The following is a 22344-nucleotide window of genomic DNA, read 5'->3' on the forward strand; positions in this document are numbered from 1 at the left end:
CCCCCCCCCCTCCCCACCCCACCACCAATCCTGAAGCCAAACCGTCCCTGTGGTCCTCTGCCAGCTCAGCTTGGCTCTCTGCCTGATATCAGTGAATCATTTCCTGCGCTGGGCAGCGGCTCTGCTCCGTTAACAGCAGCACGGTGACAAAATGTGTTTTCTCCTCTCAGGCTAATTGAATTGAAGGTGCTGCATATTCACTGCCACTGCTGCTGCTGATTCTGGACAGCAGCGTCCTCTCAGGAGATGGCAGTTCTGGGAGAGTTTTTCGCTCTCCATCACCGCGCTGTGACAGGACACACTGCTTTTAGAGCGAAGCGAAAGAGCTGATGGGATTGGTCCTGAGTGATACCACACCTGCTGAGAGTGATTCCCCTTCTTCCTCATCGGTTGTATGGAGGAGGTTTGGTGACAAAACTGCAGTGGGCACAGAAAGACTGAGAATAGTGATCAGCATGCAAGTCAGGGTTAGAGAACACTGTACATCGCTAATATATCAGACCAGTATACCTATAGAATTACACCCATATTGGACTATTTACATCCAATGCGAAAGTGCGAAAGAGCAGTGTTTATGTAACAGGTGTGGGTGGTCTACATTTAATGTGGAAATTGCATGAAGACCTGCAAATGACAGTTGCATTTTATGAACCTTCACTATCATTTTTCCCAAACCAACTGTTTCAGTGCAGTTCTCAAACCTTGAAAAAATAATTTCACCTACAAAATGATGATTTGTCGGAGTAAACTAATTTCAGATGTAAATGTTAAAGCATTGTGTCAAACACACCTCGAGTTGGATGTAATTACAAAGTGCTCTAAAACGACGCAGATTTTTAACAGCGTTTCATCAGACCTCAGGCAGCGGTTGACCAGATAGGTAGAAATAATAGCTAAAGTTAGCTAACGTAAGCTAGTATTATTAGCCTGACAGTGGTGCATCCATATTCAGAGTTGAAATATAAAAAAATTATGCTTAAGCGCATTTACTCACTCAGCCAAAATCAAGACCACAGTCGTTTCAGTCATAGACCCTACTACACACTAAATAGTTATAGTCCACTAGACTCTTGGGCACATTCATCGGCTCGCTATGTAACATTAGTAACGTGAGGAGGCATAGAGTAACTTTAAATGGTCTGGAGGATGACCGTGGAGGCACATGAGAAAAACTAAGTTTTCTTTGCAAATTCAGTGTAACACGAGGTGAGTAACTGATATATAACATTGATCATTTTGTGGATGAATTATTCCTTAAAGCCCCTAAAAACCTTAGTTTTAAATCTCAAATGCTACATTTTTTCAAGTCTGTCTTCAAACAACACCCACATGCTGTAATGTATTTTCAAAGAGTTGTTTGTTGTTGCAAGGGCCGTAACGGTACATGTATTTGTGTCGAACCGTTCGGTATGCGACTTTCGGTACGGCATGACCCTGTACCGAATTATTGGGCGCAGGATATTATTTTATTTTATTTTGTTTTATTTTAATTCCGTTTTTGCGAGCCGAACCATTTAAAATATCTAGTTCCCCGACGGACATAATTGAGTGACGGACCGAGTCCGACCGTAAATCTCCGCTTTCACTTTGTGCAGCGCATTCTCGCATTTTGACAACATGGCAAGTGAGCCTGACGAACCTGAAGACCCACCCGCAAACCTTAAGTCCTCCGTTTGGGAACACTTTGGTTTCAGGGTAAAATACGAAGATGGAAATAAACAAGTGGACAAGACAAAAGCAGTGTGCCGACACTGCAGAACAGCGGTCGGGTATGTACTTGGAAACACGTCTAACATGCTAACGCATCTAAAGCGACACCACCCGAGTTTGAACGTTAACCGGCACGACTAGAAAAAGCAATCTGGTGCAAACTACGATATCGTCGTCGTTTAAAAAGAAAGAGCGTTTCCCTGACCATCGCGCTAAAGAAATAACCAACGCCATTGGAGTTGAGTAAAATTGTTTAAGCTGCACTTTAGATATAAGCATGTTTTGTTTACTGCACTTTAACAAAGTGGGAAAGCTAAGTAAGTTCCTAGTAAAACTGAATCTGAGCAGGCTTTAAAGCTGACCAGCTGCACTATACTTTTTATTTTAATTGAGTAAAACTGTTAAAGCAGAAATGTATATTTATATTTTTCATTCAAAAAATGTGTTAAAAAAACAGCAGGATTTTATTTTTCACTTTTATATTTCTATTTTCATTCAAACAATGTGAAAAAGCAGGATTTTATATATATTTGTTCCATTCAAAAATTGTGTTAAAAGAGTTAACTGCTGTGGTGGTATGTTTTAGTAAGGTTACCAATAAGTAAAAGATATTTAATAGTTGTCTATTTTTTTCATTACTGTACCGAAAAAAAACCGAACTGTGACTTGTGTACCGAGGTACGTAACGAACCGAGATTTTTGTGTACCGTTACAGCCCTAGTTGTTGCAGATGTTCCCCCTCTCCATACCAGCCCGGAAGAAACACCTCTCTACTGCAACTCAGTGAAGAAACAGTCAGAGGAAGTACTCAGATCTGGGAAGTAAAAGTAGCAAAAATACAATGTAAGAAAAATACTCAATACAAGTGGAAGTGCTGCATTGAAAGTAAGTTGTACAAGTGAAAAAGTATTATCATAAAAATGAAGTACCAAAAGTAAAAGTACTCATTATTCACAATGGTTCATTTCAGAATAACGTATCCTCATAAAATGGCTCTAATGATATCCAGTGAATTAGTGTCCCAAGTTATGCAGTTAACATAAAGTTATGGAAGTTAGGCAAGTTAAGTTACTGTGGTTAGATTTAGGAGAAGAAACAAGGTGAGGACGTACCTTGAAATCACTTATCGTTCACACGGTTCTGAAAGTGTGTCTTGGTGGAAAAGTCCCAGGGGAAAGTCTGTGATTTCGTGACCTATCCACCACCTCAACCTGCCTCCCTACTGGACTGCTTTCTTGTTCACTTTCATCAGTGCATTGGTCACGTGGTAACTGTCTCTCAAAATATGTGGGCTATGCACGAATTATTGGCTCATGATTATGGGATATGTACGAATTGTGGTGTATTACTTTTCCCAGGAAAATGTATGAACAGTTTATAAGAACTGCCTGATTATATTACTTGATTTAAATTTTTGATGCATTAATGCGTTTGTCACGTTAATGTTACAGCTTTAATCTGTAAAAATACATAATTTATTTGTTGATCTTTATTTTGTACATTTTGTATCACTAATCTGAATCTGCAAAGTAACTAAGCTGGCATATAAATGTAGTGGAGTAGAAGTATTAAGTAGCAAAAAATGGAAAAATGAAATCAGAAGTGGCTCAATATTGTACTGAGAGCAGCATTGTAGAATATAAGCAAAAGAAAGCTCCTGTGCTCCTTTACACACCCACACACCCAATTCTTTTGTGTTTTCTTAATCATGTTTTGCAGTCTTGATTTTGCCCTCTCAAAATCTATTAACCTTTCACTCAGTTCACTCGCTAATCATAAATTATAGCTTGATTAGAACAAGAAACATTTTGTGTTTACATATCAATAGTCTTGTCATAAATGATATTCCGTACTTTCCACCTGAGCAGAGGGAGCACACAGTAGAGTCTCTCGCTGCATATTTACATATTATAGTTTTCTGCAACATAACAGTTAGAGGTGCAGTATTTTGCATGTGCCAGTGCTTTGTTAAAAAGATCCAAGTATTTGAGTGGTCTGACCTTATTTCACAAACATGCTTCAGACATGATGAGGTAACATGGTCGATGCAGCAGAGACGTAGAGAGAGAGAGAGAGAGAGAGAGAGAGAGAGAGAGAGAGAGAGAGAGAGAGAGAGAGAGAGAGTTTGTGGCTTGCCAGAGGTTGGGAGAAAGGCTTGGAGGAGAAAAGAGCAAGCCAAGCGTGCGGCCATTCCGTCCACACACACACACACACACACACACACACACACACACACACACACACACACACACACACACACAGCAGAAGGGCGAGGGGGGAGCATACAGTATCTGATGAATAGCTGAAATGGTATGGAAATAAAGGAGGACAAAATATGCATGCACCTACGCCAAGCACATGGCTATGAACACGCACGCGCACATGCACACGCACGCGGGAACAGATGCTGCTTTCTCTCACTTAAGGAATACGCTGTTGTTGTTTTTTAAAAAAAAAACAGGGACAAGCTCACAGTGTACAAACACTCTGTTACAAATAAAAACCCCTCCATTCAATATTTTACTAAAGTAAACGTAGTCATCATGCAGAATGGCCCATTTCAGAATAATATATATTATATAATGGGTTATAATTATTGATGCATTTACGTGTTCATTACTGTAATGTTGCAGCTGGTAGAGGTGGAGCTCATTTAATTACTTTATACTGCTGGTAGTTTCATCTATAATAAAGCATCATTTATTAGTTGATTATATTTTCTACATTTTGTTTAGTGTCACTTTACTTTTATATACTCTACTTTTACTTACCTGTTTATATCTCAGTATATACATATTTATTACTTATCATTATGCATTATGTATTTATTCTTGTTTACAGGGGCATTGTGTAAGATTGAGGAAGATTTAGTGGCATCTTGTGGTGAGGACTGCAGATTGCAACCAGCTGAAACTTCTGGTTAAAATTCCTTCATTGTTTGGGTGGTTTTTACTGGGGGCTGAATTATCCACAGAGGTCTCATCCTCTCCAAAGCAAATAGACCAGGTGATTACTACCACTAAAAGCACAGAATAACGAAGTTTCATGTTAAAAAAATCTGTGTTCCTCCAACACTGTTTGGCATGACAGAGACGTGTGGCTTACCCAGCACCTGCTTATGTGTGGTCATCTCTCTGATAACTTAAGATCCAGATGTTCAGGAGGTTTTTATCATGAGCTGAATTATCCCCAAAGATCTCTTCCTCGCCAAAACAAGTAGACCAGGTGATTTAGGCCCCATGTCCACCAAAGCGTTTTTTGTTTTTTTTTCCACCTGAAAATGTCCAGCTGCAAGCATTTGATAGTGCTTTTGGGGCACTATGTTTTTTACAGCCTAGCATCTGTTTGCTATGATAGGGAGTATCTACAGAAGTAAACATGTGGGCACAAGGTAGAGTACTTGCTTTGGATGAGGGGAAGGGTGAAGCATGCAGAGAGAGAGAATGGACCTGCCAGTCTGTGTGGGTTATGAGATCAAACATAATACAGTATATTAACAGATTTCTCCGTTGTTGTTGCTGTTGTTGTTTAGCACTTGTACATGTAAGATGTGAGAGTTTGTCTCTCTTCTGCTGTGATTTAACAGTTGAACTGACAGTTCAACTGTTACCCAACATTGAACATTTTTCAACTCTCAGTGCTCACAAAAAAAGAAAAAAAAAGAACCTCTAGTGCTCAGCGCTGAATTCATGCCCAGCACCTCATCGTGCTGCTGCCATTTGTACTGTGGTGAAAATATGCGGCACTTCCATTGCAAATCATTACAAAAATATGGCCACAGAAAAAAACTAACCACAGTGGCCAACACAAAATGCGAAAACGCAAATGTTCTTATTTAGGGCCAGTGCGTGGTTTATGCAATCTGGGCTACTGTAGAAACATAGCAGTGAAACATGGGGATCGCCATAGACGAGGATCTGCTCCATATGTAGATTTAAATCGCTCATTCTAAGGTAACAAAACCACGGTGATTCCTATTTTCAGGTGATTATACACTAAAAAACATACTTATAACATTAACACACACACTATTTCTGTCAATATATCCCCCTAAATCCTACACACAGGAGCTTCAAGTTCAGTTTTTTCATTTTGCAAATGCTGTACACCTGTCTACCACATATTCTACATACATTACATTTTATCCCTGTATTTTAAATTCTGCTCTTTTTATGCTTTTTTTAACCTGCATAATTTTCTTTTTCTAAATATTTAATGGGCATTGTTGGAGGGAGCCTGAGATCTAAGATTTTTATTGTAACTTGCAACAACTGCTTCTCTGAAATTGTGCATATGACAACAGGAATTTTGAACTTCAGGTAACTTTAAGACAGCTATTGTTTTAAGTTTCTATTCAAATTGCAGAGACATGAAACTGACTATTGACAGATACAGTAATCCATCACACACAGTCACAGTGAGTGAATGACTCTCTGCTGAACAGTTGTTAGCAGAAACATTTGAGAATTTGTGTTGGTGATGTGTTTCAGGACTTTGACTCATTAATGTCAGCTAAACCTCAGCCATCTAAGTTGAGTTGAGGGACTTCACCTGACAACAAATGTAGTCTGTCATGTGGGGGTGGATGGATCAATACCAAAATATTGATACTACAGATACTACGTTTTGAAAATTGATTGAATGGATTGATAACTCCCTTAAAAAGGGATCAGTTTCTCTCTTCTACCTTGTACCCGTTAGTGTGTCAAAAGTAAAACTGTCTATATAGGTACACAACATTCTGTTGTCGTGAACACATCTAGTGCATTCACTGCTTTTCCACTGCTGTTGTGTCGTGTGCACTCATACATGCCGTGCAGCACACCACAGCGCGTACACTGACTAGTTTAATCTGACACATAATTGCAGTGATGGCTGAATGAAAAAGGGTGAAAAAGGGAAAAAAACGGCTTAAAGAAAGAGAAGTTGGGGCTGCAACAAAGGAAAGAGTTGGGAAGATCTAGGTATACTGTGGTGGAATCAATATTTTAGTCAAAATGGATCTTGGTTTTAGCATTGCTTACTGTTACATTTTTAATCTGTAACTGGTCATCATTAGCTGTTTCTTTAATAGACTGATTATTCACCTCATAAATCATGACACACTACTCTTCCCTACAGTAAAGTATATAAGATAAAGTATTGGTATGATATTGACAATTACGGCCCTGTATTATTTAGTAGAGGACTGAAACCAAATTTTGTGGAATCAAAGGAAACAAGAAAGGAAAGGATAAAAGTAGATAGAAATGGGAAGGAGAGCAAGAGGTAGAGGAGGAAAGAGGAGATAGCTAAGACAGTCAGGAGGTATGTCAGTTAATGACAAGGTTGAGAAGGAAAGGAGGATGTGAGGAAAGGTAGAGGTAGGGAAGAAAAGGAGAATGTAAGTGAATAACGAAGGAAAGGAGAAGGAAGTAAGAGAAACTTGGGACAAGGTAGGAAGCGATGAGGTAAATGACAAAATTAAGAGATCGAAGAGGAATCACAAAGTAGGAAAGGAAAGAGAAGAGGTGATAGAAAAGGGGAGGAGAGGAAGAGATATGTAAGGAAAGAGGGAGCAAGGTAAGACAGTTAGGAAGCATGGCAGTCAAAGAGGAGGTTGGTAAGGACAGGAGGAGGTTGGGAAGGGAAAAAAGGAGGGTAAAAAAGGGTGAAGTACAGAAAGCAGAGAAAGGAAGGAAAGGAAGGAAGACAGAGGAGGAAAGGGGGAGAAAGGTAAGACAGTGAGGAGGTGTTGCAGTCAAAAATGGGGTTAAGAACAAAAGGTGGAGTTAGGGAAGAAAAGAAGAAGGTGGCGGAATAAAGAAGGAGAGGTGAGGGAAGTGAAGGAAAGTAAGAGCAGGGAAGAAAGCAAGGAAGTAAACAAGAAAAGGATGAGGTTGGTAAGGAAAGACAAAGTAGGAAATGAAAGAGTAGATAGAACAAGAAAGGAAAGGAAGAGGTGCGGGAAAGAAAAAGTAGGTAAGGAAGATAGGTAAGAAAGTTAGGAAGTATGGCAGTCAAGGAGGAGGTTGAGAGAGAAAGAAGGAGGTTAAGAGGGAATTGAGAAGATAGTGAAGGAAATTAGGAGGTAAAGAAAGGAGAGGTAGGGAAATAAAGGAAGTGGAGAAAGGAAGGTGGGTAAGAGGTAGGGAAGGAAAGTTGGAGAAAGGTAAGACAGAAGGTATGGCAGTCAAAGAGCTAGAGCAGAAAAGGAGAGGGTTGGGAAGGTCAGGGGGAGGTAGAGAAGGAAAGGAAAGGGTGGTCAAGGAAATGAGAAACATGGGAAAGACAAGGCGTTATTGAAGGAAAGAAAAAGACTGAGAAGGAAGGGAGGAGTTAAAGAGGGAAAGAAGAGGACAGGGACAGAAATGAGTAGGTACAGAAGGAAAGGAGAAGTAACTGAAGGAAAGTAAGGATAAGGGGAGGAAAGAAGGAGGTAAAAGAGAAAATGAGGAGGTCAACAAAGAAAGGGAAGGAAGGGAAGGAAAGAAATGAAAAGAGGAAAATAAAGACTCCTCTGCACCTGATGGACATATTTCCCACAGCCATTAGAGAGCCTGAACTTAAACTTAAATGTAAGCATACATTTAAAAGTAAAGTTTTATTTAATTACAAGAAAAACAAAAACAAATATGAAATTAAATTTTGAGCTGCAGAAATATGTTTTTATATCCTGTTAATCAGCCCACAACCCCCTCAGACCTACCTATTAGGGGTGGGAATGCCTCATGTCAGTGGAAGTCCTGACAAAGTATAGAGGTCCAAACAAAGTGTGTACGTGACCGAGTGTTGGAGCAGAATGGAAACCAGGACTGAACAGCTCATCAGGAGCTACTGTACTTGACATACGTGTGTGTGTGTGTGTGTGTGTGTGTGTATCACCCCTACTGTGAGGGTTTCTGCAAGTCAGGTGACAGAGTGAGTAAAAATGTCACCGAATGAAAGATAAAATAAGACTTGTACTAAAACTTAAATTACAGGGCTGCGGTGTGGTTGGCTCGTTTTTAAGAATGGATTCTGTTGACATTTTTATGCATCAGATGTAGTATAAGATAGTGTGTGTGTGTGTGTGTGTGTGTGTGTGCAATGTGTGTTTACAGTAGGCTACATGTTTTATGCTTGTTAATAAAGATGCACACGACACATTCATGTTTATATTACGGGATGGCGAAAGCCTGAACACGACAACATGAAATATGTAGAAAATTGATATGAGGTGTTATATGGCTGCAGGTTTTTACACACATACACACACACACACACACACACACACACACACACACACACACACACACACACACACACCACACTCATGACTGTAAGACCAGCATGTGCTTCATTCTGTTTGTGACTTCCTGCATGCATATTTGCATGTGTGTGTCTGTGTGTCCTTCCTGAGGGCGACGCTTGTTTGGTTGGCGGGTCGTCTGTGTCGGTGTTTTGACCCAGAAATGTATCCCGTCTCTCTCTTTCATAACATCCTCTCTTCATTCTCAGTGTCTGTAGTTACAGTCTGCCTGTTGTTCATCCTACCCACATCAAACTCTTTTTGCTTTGTGTTGTGAGTGAATAAAAGTTTGCCCTTGAGGAAGGCAGCTGATTGGAGGAAACCTAAACCTAAACTAAGATGACAGCCTGGTATTAAAAATTAAAAGAGACATTGTAAAGAAACAACATTTCTTTCTGTCTGATCCCTTTGTAAAGATGCAAAGATGTTGTGAATAGATTACCTTTACAGAACCATCATCTCTGTGAGCACAGGTGAGGTTCATCATGAATTTTTTTTTTTTTCTTTTGATATGCAGTGCACTGTAAAGTGGCACTTACATTAAAGGGGACCTATTATGCCTTTCTTTATTTTCTGTCTTATGTTAGAACATGATATGTTCATATTAAACAAGTTTCAAACAATTAGGTAAACGTATGTAAAAGTGATCACTTTGAGGGAAACCCTCAGGCTGCAGACCGTTCTGAATACTATGTTTCTAATGTTTTTTTTCTACTTTACAGAAAAGCTGACATGACAAATTTCTTTATGGTCATCTGTTCAAGGCATGCTTTTGCAAGTGTTTACATGTCAGGGAGCCATGTAATCTTGGTTGCCGATGCTCATTTCTTTCAGATTTCGAATCTTATTCTTGATGAAACATGTCCAGTTCTGTTTAGGAGCTTTCAGTGGGGAGTTTTAATGGTAATTTTTCACTCTATTCTCCATCACAGTCATTCTATGGCTGCAGATACACTGTGACTAGGGGTGTAAATCACCAGTTTCATCATGATACAATATTATATGGATCCTTAGGACAATGATATAATATTTGCAGATATTACAAAGTCTGCCAAGATACGATTTTGATTCAGTGTGATTCAGGGGCCTGCGATCAATGATATCAACCAAGAATAAACGAACTGAACTGAACTGAACTGAATGTGAGACAATATCATCTGCTCATTTAACACAATCTGTTACAAAAGAAGCTTAAAGCCCTGAAGGCAAACTTCTACCATCAGCCATAAAGCATGGATAAAACATGGATTAACAACATAATTTCACAAAAGTATCAGATTCAGCCCAGTAATAACTGTCAATGTTCATAAACAAAACAACAGTTTTTTGGTAGTGACCCCTTATTAGCTTAAGCATGTTAACATTGCATAAATTAGCCTAGTGGCTAGCAGACCTTTTCCTCTAGCCACAGCCTAACAAATTACATATAATGTTATTATTTTTCTTACTCACTGTTGGTTTAAGTCCCTGCATCTCCTGACAGAACAGCAGGTTTTTTCAGCAGATCATTGTTGAAACAGAGCAGCTATTGTTGCTGTAGTGAGAAGTTAGCAGAGTGACATGCCTGTCCAGGCAGGTATGTCTTGTTTTATCTCATAACAGCATTGTTTACATGTGGCATGTGTTTTGTCTGTTGATCCATATTTTCTCCATAATGAAAATATTTTCACGTTTTCACTTTGCATTAATGATATTGGACTGGTGATCATTGAATCGATAAATTGATGCTTATCAATGGATTGTTGCACCCCTAACGGCTACATGTAGCTACATGCTAACATCAGGGAAACATGTAATCTTGGTTGTCCATGTTGTTAATTTCTTACAGATTTCAGATTATATTCCTACTGACATGTCTGGTTATGTATAGAAGCTTTTATTTGTGATTTTTCATCACTGAAAGGGTCTCTATATAGTCCCACCCCGGCTGCAAGTACACTGCAGTGCTTAATTTGAGCCGGAACGTACTGGAACGCGCACCAGGATCTTTTCAGAAAAGGCCCTGGTGCGTTCCGGAACTAATTTGCATGGGTCTAGAACTTTTCGCATCTAAAAACTACATACAGTACTGGCTGATGTCACTAGTGTTGCAGGGTATACTGGTAATGGTAGACCGTGGTACTAAAACTCCACAGTAGCCTACAGTTCAAAGCCAATCCCAATCCCGGCGTGCGCTGGTCAATAACGGCACGTGCAGGCCACCTGGCACTCAATATGCTGCTGTAGTGGTTTGTTTTCCAGGCATGTGAGTATCTTTGAGCAGTGAAAGTTATTATTTATTTATTTTTACTTGTCGGCAGTGATTTGTTTTCCACAGAGCTCTACGTGCGAGCATTTTACTCGCATTTGCGACTAAAAATAGTTTTGTGCGCGCAAATTAAATCATTCAGCTCGCTCTGTGAGTACAGATTTCAACCAGCAGCAGAAAGGAAAATCAAATCCTGCCAGTTGTGGGTTGAACGGGGGTCACAGACAGGATACGACAGATACGTCAAATACGGCAGAGGCTCATAGTGCTCCACGCCTCAACATAACGGCTTACCGGCGAGTCCGACTCCAGGTCCAGTAATTTCCTCTTCTTGGCGTCATGACTGCCCAATAGTACCTGAACAACTGAGCCATGGCGGCACACAGGTATGTGGCGTGTCAGAGGAGAAACGAGCCGTTCACATTTCTCTCTGTGGCAGGTAACGGTCCACAAACCTCACCACACTTTAGGGACTGTTCTTTACTTATGAAGGGACTGTTCTTTACTTGTCAGGGGAGGAGGGTGGCTGGTTGATTTTTATTTTATTTATTTATTTTATTTTGATCCCCCCTATGTTAATCACTTATTGATGCTGTTTTTGAAGTATGAATAAGTCAATAAGTAATTTATTCCATTGAAATATCATTGATGTATTATAGAAAAGTGATTTATCTTTTTATAAATGACAAAAGGCACATCTGCCTCATTTTTGCCGTGGCATCCTGATACTACTCAGAACCGTGATACTTTCACTGCTGGAACATGTCTGGTTGTGAAGATTCTGATTTAGAACTTTTTATTGGTTATTTTTCACTGTAAAAAAGTACCTCTATACACAGTTGTAGTCAATCCCTGGCTGCAAGTACACTGCTACATGTAGCAACATGCTAATGTCAGGGAAACATGTAATCCTGGTTGCTGAGGATATTGATTTCTCTCAGATTTCGTATATATTTTTATATATACATATATATATATATCTGTGTGTGTGTGTGTGTGTGTGTGTGTGCATATATATATATATATATATATATATATATATATGTATATATATCCGATATGAAAGCTTCTAGGTGATTTTTCATGGTACAAAGTGCCGCTGTACACAGTCATTCCCTGGCTGCAAGTACACTGCTACATGAAGCTACATGCTAACATCAGGGAAACAAGTAATCTTGGTTGCCTTTGTTGTTAAGTTTTCTCAGATTTTGCATCATATTTCTGCTGAAGAGTCTGATTGTGAAGATTTTTGCTCAGAAACTTTTATTTGTGATTTTTTCATGGTAGAAAGTACTGTTTTTCTTCTTTACAGTTATTTCTCAGCTGCAATAACAGCGCAGAGATACTGATACTGGAAAAATTGACCAGTCACAGCAGGACGGGGGCCTTAAAGAGGCAGGCGTGATAATGGAGGGTTTCAGAGGGATGGTGGATACAGGTGGCCAAGCACAGACAGTATGAGGAAAATAAAGTGTTTTCAACATTAAAGCATGTAAACATGTTCTAGTAGAAACCCAAAATATAAGTATGGACCTGGAAATGAATATAATGAGTTCCCTTTGATCATGTTGTAATCCACACATACAAAAATGCAACACAAAATAGGTCAGTTGAGTTCAGTCTTTGTTAAAACCTAAAGGTCTGGTTCCAGTTTGAGGCCATAACACAGAAGAAGATGTAGCAGTAAACAACAACAAGAAGACACAATGAGTAAGAAAAGAAAAAGAAACATCATTAAAAACAGTAAAAAGCTTCTGAAGGCGAACAGATATGAAAGTGTCTGTTCAGTATTTTGATGTTTGTAGCAGTTAGTCATTGTTTAGCCTGAAGCTGAAGGAGGAGCAGTGAGCTTCAGAGGATGATTACTGTGTGAAAGGACGCTGGTACATTTCTATTAAACACATCTGACTGACTGATGAGCTCTGATAGACTCTTACAGTGTCATTCACAGCATTCATGCACTTGACTGGGAGATCAGCCAACAAAGTCACTAAAAATGTTTTGCAAGACTTCAAGAAATATTCATAAAAGAGCAAAAAGCTTCTCACTATAGGATGTGAAAGGGGAGGAAAAGGCAGGGAAGGAAACAAGAAGATAAACAAGGAAAGGAGGAGGTTGACCAGGAAGGACAAAGGAAAGAGAATGAAGACAAGGGAAGGAGAGTAAAGGGTAGAGGAGGAAAGTCAAAGAGGAGGTTGAGGAGGAAGAGGAGGGGGAGGTAGGTGAGGAAAGAAGGATGAAAAAGAGAGGGTAAGGAAATTAAGAGGGAAGTAGAGAAGGTAAGGAAAAGATAGGAAAGGAAAGTGGAGACAGGGGAAGGAAGCAAGGTAAACAAGAAAATGACTAAGCTGACAAAGACCGGAGGAGTCAGAGAGGTACAGACAAAGTAGGAGAGGACAAAGAAACTAGAAAGGGGAAGGTGAGGGAGAAGTAGGGGAGGAAATGGGGGGATAAGGGTAGGGGAGGAAATGGGGGGATAAGTAAGACAGTTAGGAGGTATAGCACTCAAAGAGGAGGTTAAGATGACAGAGGAGGTAGATAAAGAAAGAAGGAGACATTAGAAGTTAGAGAAGGGAACAAACAAAAACAAAAAAAGATTAAAAAAAAAAAGAAAGGAGAGGAAGAGGTTGAAAAAGAAATGGGGAAAAAGGTAAGACAGTAACAAGGTATGGCAGTCAAAGAGGAGGTTAAGAAGGAAAGGAGGACATAGGTGAGGAAGAAGGAGGTGCAGAAGTAAAGAAGGAGATAAAGAAAGAAAGGAGAATGTAGGGAAATAAAGGAGCTACTAGAGACAGAAGGGAATGAAGAAAGGAAACAATAGGGTACACGAGAAAAGGAACATAGAAAGTCAAAGAAGGAAAGGAAAAAGAACATAAAAATGGGAAGGAAAGGAAGAGTTAAAAGAGGGAGGGGGGATAGGAAAGACAGTTAGGAGTTATTGCAGGCAAAGTTGGAAAAGAAAGAAGGAGGTATGGAAGAAAAGAAGGTGGTTTGGAAGATAAGGAGGAGGAGGTAAAATAAAGAAGGAAGTATACAGTAGAAGGCAAGGATATGGTAGGTGAGGTAAAAAGGAGGTGAGGAACGAAAGGGGGAGGTACGGAAATAAAGATGGAAGTAGAGAAGGGGCAAACAAGGAGGTAAATGAGAAAAGGAGGTCAACAAGGAAAGAGAGGGCTGAAAATGGAGGATATTACGAGGTAGGGGAAGAAAGGGGGAGAAAGGTGAAGCAGTCAGAGGAAAGGAGGAGGTAGAAAGGAGAGGAGAAGGTAGGTGAGAAAAGTGGGAGGTTGGGGTGAAAAGGAAGTAAAGACGGAATGATGAAGGTAGGAAAATAAAGAAGTAGAGAAGGAAAGTGGGGATAGGGATGGAAACAAGGAGGTAAACAAGAAAATGTGGAAGCTGACAAGGTAAGAAAAAGCAGGAAAGGAAAAAGAAAAGAGAAAAGGGATGGAGATGACGAGACAGGAGGAAAGGGGGAGATAAGTATGAGTGATAAGTAAGGAAAGGAGAAGATGGTTAAGGAAAGGAGGAGGTAGGTGAGGAGAGGCGGAGGTAGAGAAGATATGGAGAACATAGGGAAATGGAGTAGGAAGTAAAAGGAAAGGAGACAGAGTAAAGGGAAGTGGGGGCAGGGAAGAAGACAATGAGGCTGACAGGGAAAGACAAAGTAGGAAAGGAAAGAAAAGGATAGAAAAGGGAAGGAGAGAAACGGGTAGGAGAGGAAAGGGCTGGGACAGTTAGGAGGTATGGCAATCAAAAGGAGGATGAGAAAGAAAGGCGGGGGTAGCGAAGGAAAAGAGAGGGTGAAGAAGGAAAGGTGAATGTATTAAAGAAGGAAGGAGATGAAGAGGTAGGGGAGTGAAGGGGGGGTAGGTAATACAGGAGATATGGTAGTCAAAGAGGAGGTTAAGAAGGAAAGGACAAGGTAGTGAAATAAAGAAGGAAGTAGAGAAGGGAGCTGGATGTCCTGCGTCACTGTCTGATGTCCACCTTGACCTCCTCTCTCTGTGGACCTTTCTATAACATCACCTGACTTTCTCCTTTGAACCTGACGGACATGATTCCCACAGCTGTTTAAAAGCCTTAACATTTACCTGAGCATAAACATATGTCTTGAGAGGAAAGTCTCAGTTAATTAAAAGAATAAGAACATAAATTGAAGTGAATTCTGCGTAGAAGAAATTTGTTTTTGCCCGCCGTCAGATCTCTCTGACGACTTTGGGAATGCCTGATGTCAGTGGAAGTCCTGACAAAGTATAGAGGTCCAACCAAAGTGTGTACGTGACCGAGTGTTGGAGCAGAATGGAAACCAGGACTGAACAGCCCATCAGGAGCTACTGTACTTGACATACATGTGTGTGTGTGTGTGTGTGTGTGTGTGTGTGTGTGTGAGTGAGAGAGAGAGAGAGAGAGAGAGAGAGAGAGAGAGGGACTGAGTGGATGACAGCTTTTGATAAGGATGGAAAACAGAGCTGGATTTTCCTTTGATGTGGACACACAAACATACACACACACTCACACACAAACACACACTTCAGAAATCAGATTTGGGAGCTGTGAAGAATAAATGCATGAAGGGTTGAAAAACGAGGCCTGTCTAATCATTCAATTAGGATCCAAGGCAGATGGTCTGGACACACACACACACACACACACACACACACACAGACGCAGACCTGTTACACTCACACTTTGTCAGTCTTGCTCTCTACGAAGTCTCCGTGTAATCCTATAATCAATCTCTCTGACTCTCTCAGTGTAACTTTATACTCAATCGCCCCGTTTCTTAGTGTTAATGAGACACTATTATCGGCCTGCACTTCATTACCTGGACATCCCATAATCATCTGACTGTATACATGGATATAGCAACACAATATCAGTGACCACCTTTCTGTGTGTGTCTTTCTCTATTAATATCAGCTACAGTATGTTGGCCTCCCTACAGGGACCCCTGTCTTTAACACTATGTCCCTGGTTTGAGTCTATATGGGGGGGGGGCCTCACTGAAACCTCGCCCCTCTCTCTTACTTTTTTAACACCAAAATTGGTGCCTCTAGACAGGTTTTTTTAAACACCGGACAACCCGCTAAAGATTGGCAACAGACTCCTTTGCCATTGCCAGACTAAAGCCGAGATGCTTATGTTGTTGTTTTTTCTTTACTGGAGGCATCATGAGCACGCCAGAAAACAGGTTGGTAAACAGTAATACGCAGCATGGAGTCCAGTGAAATTTTTACTGTGGTTATTTCATTTGAGATTTATTACTTAAACCTCTCCCACTGTGCAAAACACTAACACCTGCTAAAACCTGGCTTTTGTATTTAATGGGAAAGGCTAAAATTGGCATTCACACACAGGACAAATAAGTCTACAGTAGTCACAGGTCTTCATTGGCTCCAGCTCTGATCAGCAGTGATGGAAAAACAACACTTGGATTGACACGCTAATTTTAGTCCCTTTACCAGTGAGATGCAATGTTGTGCCGCCACAAAATACCATTAGTCTCTGCCTGAGCAGCACTAAAACATCGACCCAAATTTAGTCTGCACTGAGTTTTTACATTACATCTTTCTGCTGATTACTAACCTGTTTTCCCGACTTCGAATGTGAGACACGGGTATAAAAAGAGAAAAAGAAAAAAAAAACAGAAAGGCATACTCGTCTGCTGCAGCGTTGTGTACATGGCTCTGGTCTGCTGGCAATGAGATAAACTCACAAGTCAGTCTTTAGATGCTTTGCTTAACTAAAGACTGATGTCTTTCTCCCTAATTTTGTGTTTAGATGGGCGGATACAATTTCAGAGTTTAAAAAAACTCCCTACGTTGCAGAACCAATAGTAAATCCGCAGGGCGGTCCTTCGGTGGCTCGCTGAACTCTTGTGCTCGTAAACATAGTTCCACTAGAAACATGTGTAGCGGTACAAAATGGCTCAAGTCGCTGTAAGTCCTTCATTTCCACAATCTTGTGGACTGAGAACACGTTTGATAAAACGGAGTTAAATCTCTCGGCATCCATTTTCAAGCTCTCTGTGTGTTTGTTTCCTTGCAGACGAGAAAAGGGGGAGCACACATTTCCGGGAGGGCGTGTCCTTTTAAAAAATGCAAGAGGCGTTGCTTTGTTGCCGGCCACTTTCGCCGGTGTGTTAAACACACTTTGGAAAGGAGTGTCCCCAGACTATCAGAAGGCGGAGATCTCTGATTGTCTGGTGGCGAGACTAGCAATGAGAAAGCAATCTATTGCCTATTTTAATCGGGGCATTCCCACATTTCAAATACCTGCATACATGTGATAATTTTGATGGTAAAGGGGTTTTATCCAGCCTCTCTTTAAAATTTGGTGCAGACTAATTTTGAACTATGTTCAAGTACTGCTTGGACTGAGATGGATGGTATTTGGTGGTGATGTGTCATTGCATCTTGCCTGAAAGGGGACAAAAATGAGGTGCATCCACCTGGGTGTTGTATTTACATTACTGCCTATTGAAGCAGACTGGAGCTGGAGCCGATAAAATGGTGTGACTGCTGCAGAGTCATTAACCCCAGGAATGAATGCCAATTGTAACCCTTCAATCTAAATACAAAAGCCAGATGTTAGTTAGTGTTATTGGGGTTTTTGTCCTGTGGAAAAGGGGCCTCTGTTACCATATTGATTTTTAAAGACTCCATGTTGATCAGAAGAGATCAATTCATTCATAAAGAAAGATAAATACAAATAAGAAGCAGTGATAAAGTGTTCCAATGTATCAGAAATGCTTCCTTTATTGTGTCATCCTATCACGTCCTCTTGAATGTTTCCACATAAATGTAGTTAATGGAAAGATGCATTTGATTTTTAAAAAAATGGAAACATAACTACACAAGTAGAGATATAGAGACTCAGTGGCATTCGTAAATCTGTGAGCCGAGAGCAGCCAAGTGTAAACATAATAGGCGATGCTGGCATGTGAGTGTACTGATCAAGCTGATTATAAGATTATAATCACGTCCTCCTGATCTATAAGTCGCATAATATGTGCGTCACACAAAGTCATAGGCTGTATTCCATTTTCTGGGCTGCAACCCAGGTTGGCTTAATTTTCACTGATCTGTAACCAACACGTGAAATCATTGACAGGTATTATATTTAGCAGGTCAGTGGAAATTAAACACACCTGGGCTGCAGCCTAGGAAATGGAACAGAGGTTTGTTTTAAGGGGCGCTGCCAAGATGTGAACACGATTTTGGACTGACATAGCGATACAAATAAACATGACATAAATATCGGAGGCTTAGCCCCTATCTCTGTAGGGTTTTTAGTTTTTTTTCGATAAACAAGCTTCAGTTTGATTCCTTTTCAATGCACCTTATTTACATGCCAAGTACATATTTTAATCATTGAAAAAATGTAAGTGTGTACCTTGTTTACTTTCCAGATTAATTATGAATTGTAATGTAATAAATATGTACGCTCTGCCATAGACTGCACCAGGAATGAAATTTTTCTGTTGGCTGACGTGAAAGTTAGCGTCACCCTGGTTCCCTCAGTTTTGGATTTTTGCAGAAAATAAGCTTTGTAGCAAACAAACGTTTTGTTCAGCAAGATAATCTTCAACAATGAACGCATATGTTTTGAAGTGTGACTGCAGTCACCAGAGGTAAAAAAGTTAACGTTAGCCTATTAACCAACTACACTACCTTTGCATGACTTCAACGTTGCCACCACAACAAGGTCCTATAAGTCATGTTCGGCTTGATGATGCTCTGTAGTCTCATTTTACCACTTGTCAGCAACCTTTTCTCAAAGAACAAAACATTTTTTTCATGTTGAAACAGGTTTCTTTAGCTTGTGTTAACCACAGAACTTACTTCATGCATCTCACCAAAAACCCACTGACTTCAAGATGAGTAAACCGATTTTTCCGGGCTTTAGGTCTCATCCTGCACCACTCTATTGGAGTTTGGTGGCAGTGTTGTTGAAAGACACTGAGTAATGTAGGAAACCAGTGTACAAAGAGAGTCTTTTCACACTGTAGACTCCGAATGAACAGTTTATTTCTCTTTTTCTCTGTTTATGACCTTTCAATCTACAAGATCCTTCTCAGGTGACTTCCTTGTTGATTGAAACTTTGCCTTAAAAAGAGAAATAAACTATTTATTTGGATCCTGCAGTGTGCAGAGAGTTCATTTGTGCACTGCAGTGAAACATTTTTTTGTCTTGCGCCTGAGTATTTTTGCCTGGATGTGCACACACTTGGTCCCTCTTCTAATTTAGAAAACCACTCACTGAAGTAGAAGGAAACTGTAAAGCTGGAGGGAAAGTTGGTTGACTGAAACATTACATATTATTATATCTTTAAGGGATTATGAGTGGATTCTTGTTGTTTATCATGATAGATTATTAGTTATGCATTGAACTTTCCTCTCTCTGTGTCTGCAGCTGGTATACTGGGCCAGTCAGCAGCAGGATCAGGATGAGAAGATGGCTGGCTGTGTGTTTCCAATGGGACCAGAGAGCTTTCAGCGCTTCACGCCGGACTCCCTGGCGGGCATCGAGCAGCGCATTGCCCAGGAGCGGGCCCGACGCAACAAACAATACCAGGAGGTATACACACACACACACACACACCTGACAAACACAACCAGGAAGCATTATTAATGTTATTATTATCAAAACAAGATAAAACAGAAACCAGAGGATGAAATATTGGAGGTTAAATCTGAACATGTGAGGCAGCTTCAGCAGGCAGATGTGAGGTGTGTTTCGGAGGTGGTGATGTTGTGTATGTATGTATGTGTGTGTGTGTGTGTGTGTGTGTGTCAGGACCTGGGCGACGTGGAGCTCCCCCGGCCCCGGCCCGACCTGGAGGCAGGAAAACAGCTGCCGCGCATCTTCGCCGACATCCCGTCTCATCTGGTGGGCGTTCCCCTGGAGGACATCGACCAGTACTACTTCAAAGACAAGAGGGTAGGTGACCCAGAGACTGTGTTTGTGTGTGTGTGTGTGTGTGTGTGTGTGTGTAGGTTTCTGTGTGTGTTACTGTGTATGTTTGTGGGTGAAGGTGTTTAGAAATACCCCGTCTCTCCTGTTGGAGAATCCCTGGAAGACAAATTGACTCTCTGTTAGCCTACTTCACTGGCTACCAGAGGGGAGGTGGCCGAGTAAGTGTGTCCCCTCGCTCACAGTATGTCCTCCTTTTTAAACTCTCAGACCTTGTTTACACCTGGTCCATGTGATCATGTCTGTCACACTCAGTCTCTTTCCTGTTTCAGGGTGGCTTCAAACCTGTGTAGTATAGCCCTGCGGAATTTTAGTTTTCGACCATGGAATGATGATAGCAGATCTTAACACAGAGATTGTATTTAAGTGTGGACCAAAACAGCCACACTGAGACCCTTTAGAGCACTGTTTCTCAAAGAAAGGCCCACTGGGCAATGGCTGCCCTCACAAACATTTTGTGTGGCCCCTAATGTGACATAAAATGCATGTATATCCGAATAATCCATTTCAGTACTTTTATTTAAAATATCTATATGTTTAGTAAACCACTCAGCTTGTCAAACTGCACCCCCTTAACAAGCATCTGTCAGGTTAGGAATGACAACTTGTAGAAAGCTGCTAGTTGAATGGCAACTAGTGGCACTTTGCCAGTGGTATGGTAATGAGGTTATTATCAGAGCCAATGCCGTTAGCTAAAGTTAGCGGTTATGATGGACAACTTGAATATGGAAGTGAGATGGAGAACATGGTTGAGGGGTAAGGATGTCAATTTTGGTTAGTTTTGCTTTGATAGCTCGACATCTTTTAAGGCATAACTAGACGGCTAATTTTTTTTAGAAAAAAACACACAAAATGATGTAAATACAGGAGGCCTTTTCTCTCAGTCCACATAGCAGTAGCATTGCATTAGGAGGCGCTATCCATTTAGAGGTGGTGAAATTCTAATGTTCAGTGATTTAAAAGTATTGCATTCAATTTTATTTTCTGTCAGAAAGAAAGTCCAGAGTACTCAGAAGGTTCATCTAATCTTGTGACGAAGGTGCTCTTTGGTGGGAATGTTGACGTCAAAAAAACCAAGAAGAACCACCCTGAAGAATTCTTTTGTGCCGAAACGCGTGGGCTGTAACCCACTTTCATCACGTTTTAACCTTTTCTAAAAGAAACAGCCATTTTTTAAATAAAGGCTTTCTATACATTTAAAGAAGAGTGCCTTGGATTCCCCTATTTTATTTTCTGTTGGCTTTGCTGACAGACAGCCGGCTAGCCACGTTAACATTTGGAAACATAGTGCTCACTGCCCACCCTTCACTGTCCAGTGGTTAGCTAACATTAGCCTTGGCTACTCTGCACAGCGCACCAGCCGTGTTGGGTGGGAGCTAACTAGTGGTGACGCAATTACCATGGTAATGCTGTCCTGCTGTCCTGCTGTTGGGATGATGTTGCTGCAGAAACATGGTGGCCCTGGTGAGTAATGACGTGTTCACACTGCAAGCGACAACGCAACATCGCCTAATCGCTGTTTAAGTGTTGCTCAAGTGTTTAAGACAGTTACCTTGTCATGGCCTTTTGTGTGTCTGCTACTTGCAACAATGCACCTTGACTGAAAGTCATCTCAAGTTTTTATTTGGTTAAAAATATATCTGTGTTTCACTATTGTCTGAGGCCCATTTAAACGTCACATTTCGCCACCCCATTATATCCCCCGTGTGCACCACAGTGCACAGAAAGCTAGCATAGCGTCAGCGTACTAAGCTAAATAACACCGTAGGCCTACCCCAGCTAGAAAAAAACATATTGAGATGCTTATTCACTAAGGCATCTTGGGGGGAGACCGGGGGTCAGGCACAATTTTTCCACAGCACAGCTGTTGGGTCAGGACAGGGTTATTAGCAGTAATAGCTGAATGACCAGCACTGCCAGCTAGCTCCCACCTGACCTTTTTGGGGTGCAGTCCAGAGTGGCCAAGGCTGTCCAACCAGCGGAGACCGTAGGGTTGACAGTAGGCACTGTATTTCAGCATATTTCAGCCAGCTGTCTGTCTTCTACAAGACCCTGGTTGTGCGCAGTGGAGTTACTGGAGAGTATCAAAATTAACATATAGACTAACATGCGTAACTACACAATTATTCCTGGTGGT

The 22344-nt window shown here is 40.9% G+C and overlaps 1 protein-coding gene across 1 annotated transcript in view; it reads left to right on the top strand.

The window, feature by feature from the left end:
• Nucleotides 1–22344, top strand: part of LOC126397819 (sodium channel protein type 4 subunit alpha-like) — a 365246-nt gene that overhangs the window by 75824 nt on the left and 267078 nt on the right. Inside the window, exons 2-3 of the mRNA XM_050056785.1 lie at nt 19647–19811; nt 20031–20174. Coding sequence (XP_049912742.1) covers nt 19689–19811; nt 20031–20174 — 267 coding nt within the window. The 5' untranslated portion in view covers nt 19647–19688. The remainder of the gene's footprint in view (nt 1–19646; nt 19812–20030; nt 20175–22344) is intronic.

This window comes from Epinephelus moara, chromosome 11 (assembly GCF_006386435.1).
Source record: "Epinephelus moara isolate mb chromosome 11, YSFRI_EMoa_1.0, whole genome shotgun sequence".
In the NCBI taxonomy this organism is placed as follows: Eukaryota; Metazoa; Chordata; class Actinopteri; order Perciformes; family Serranidae; genus Epinephelus; species Epinephelus moara.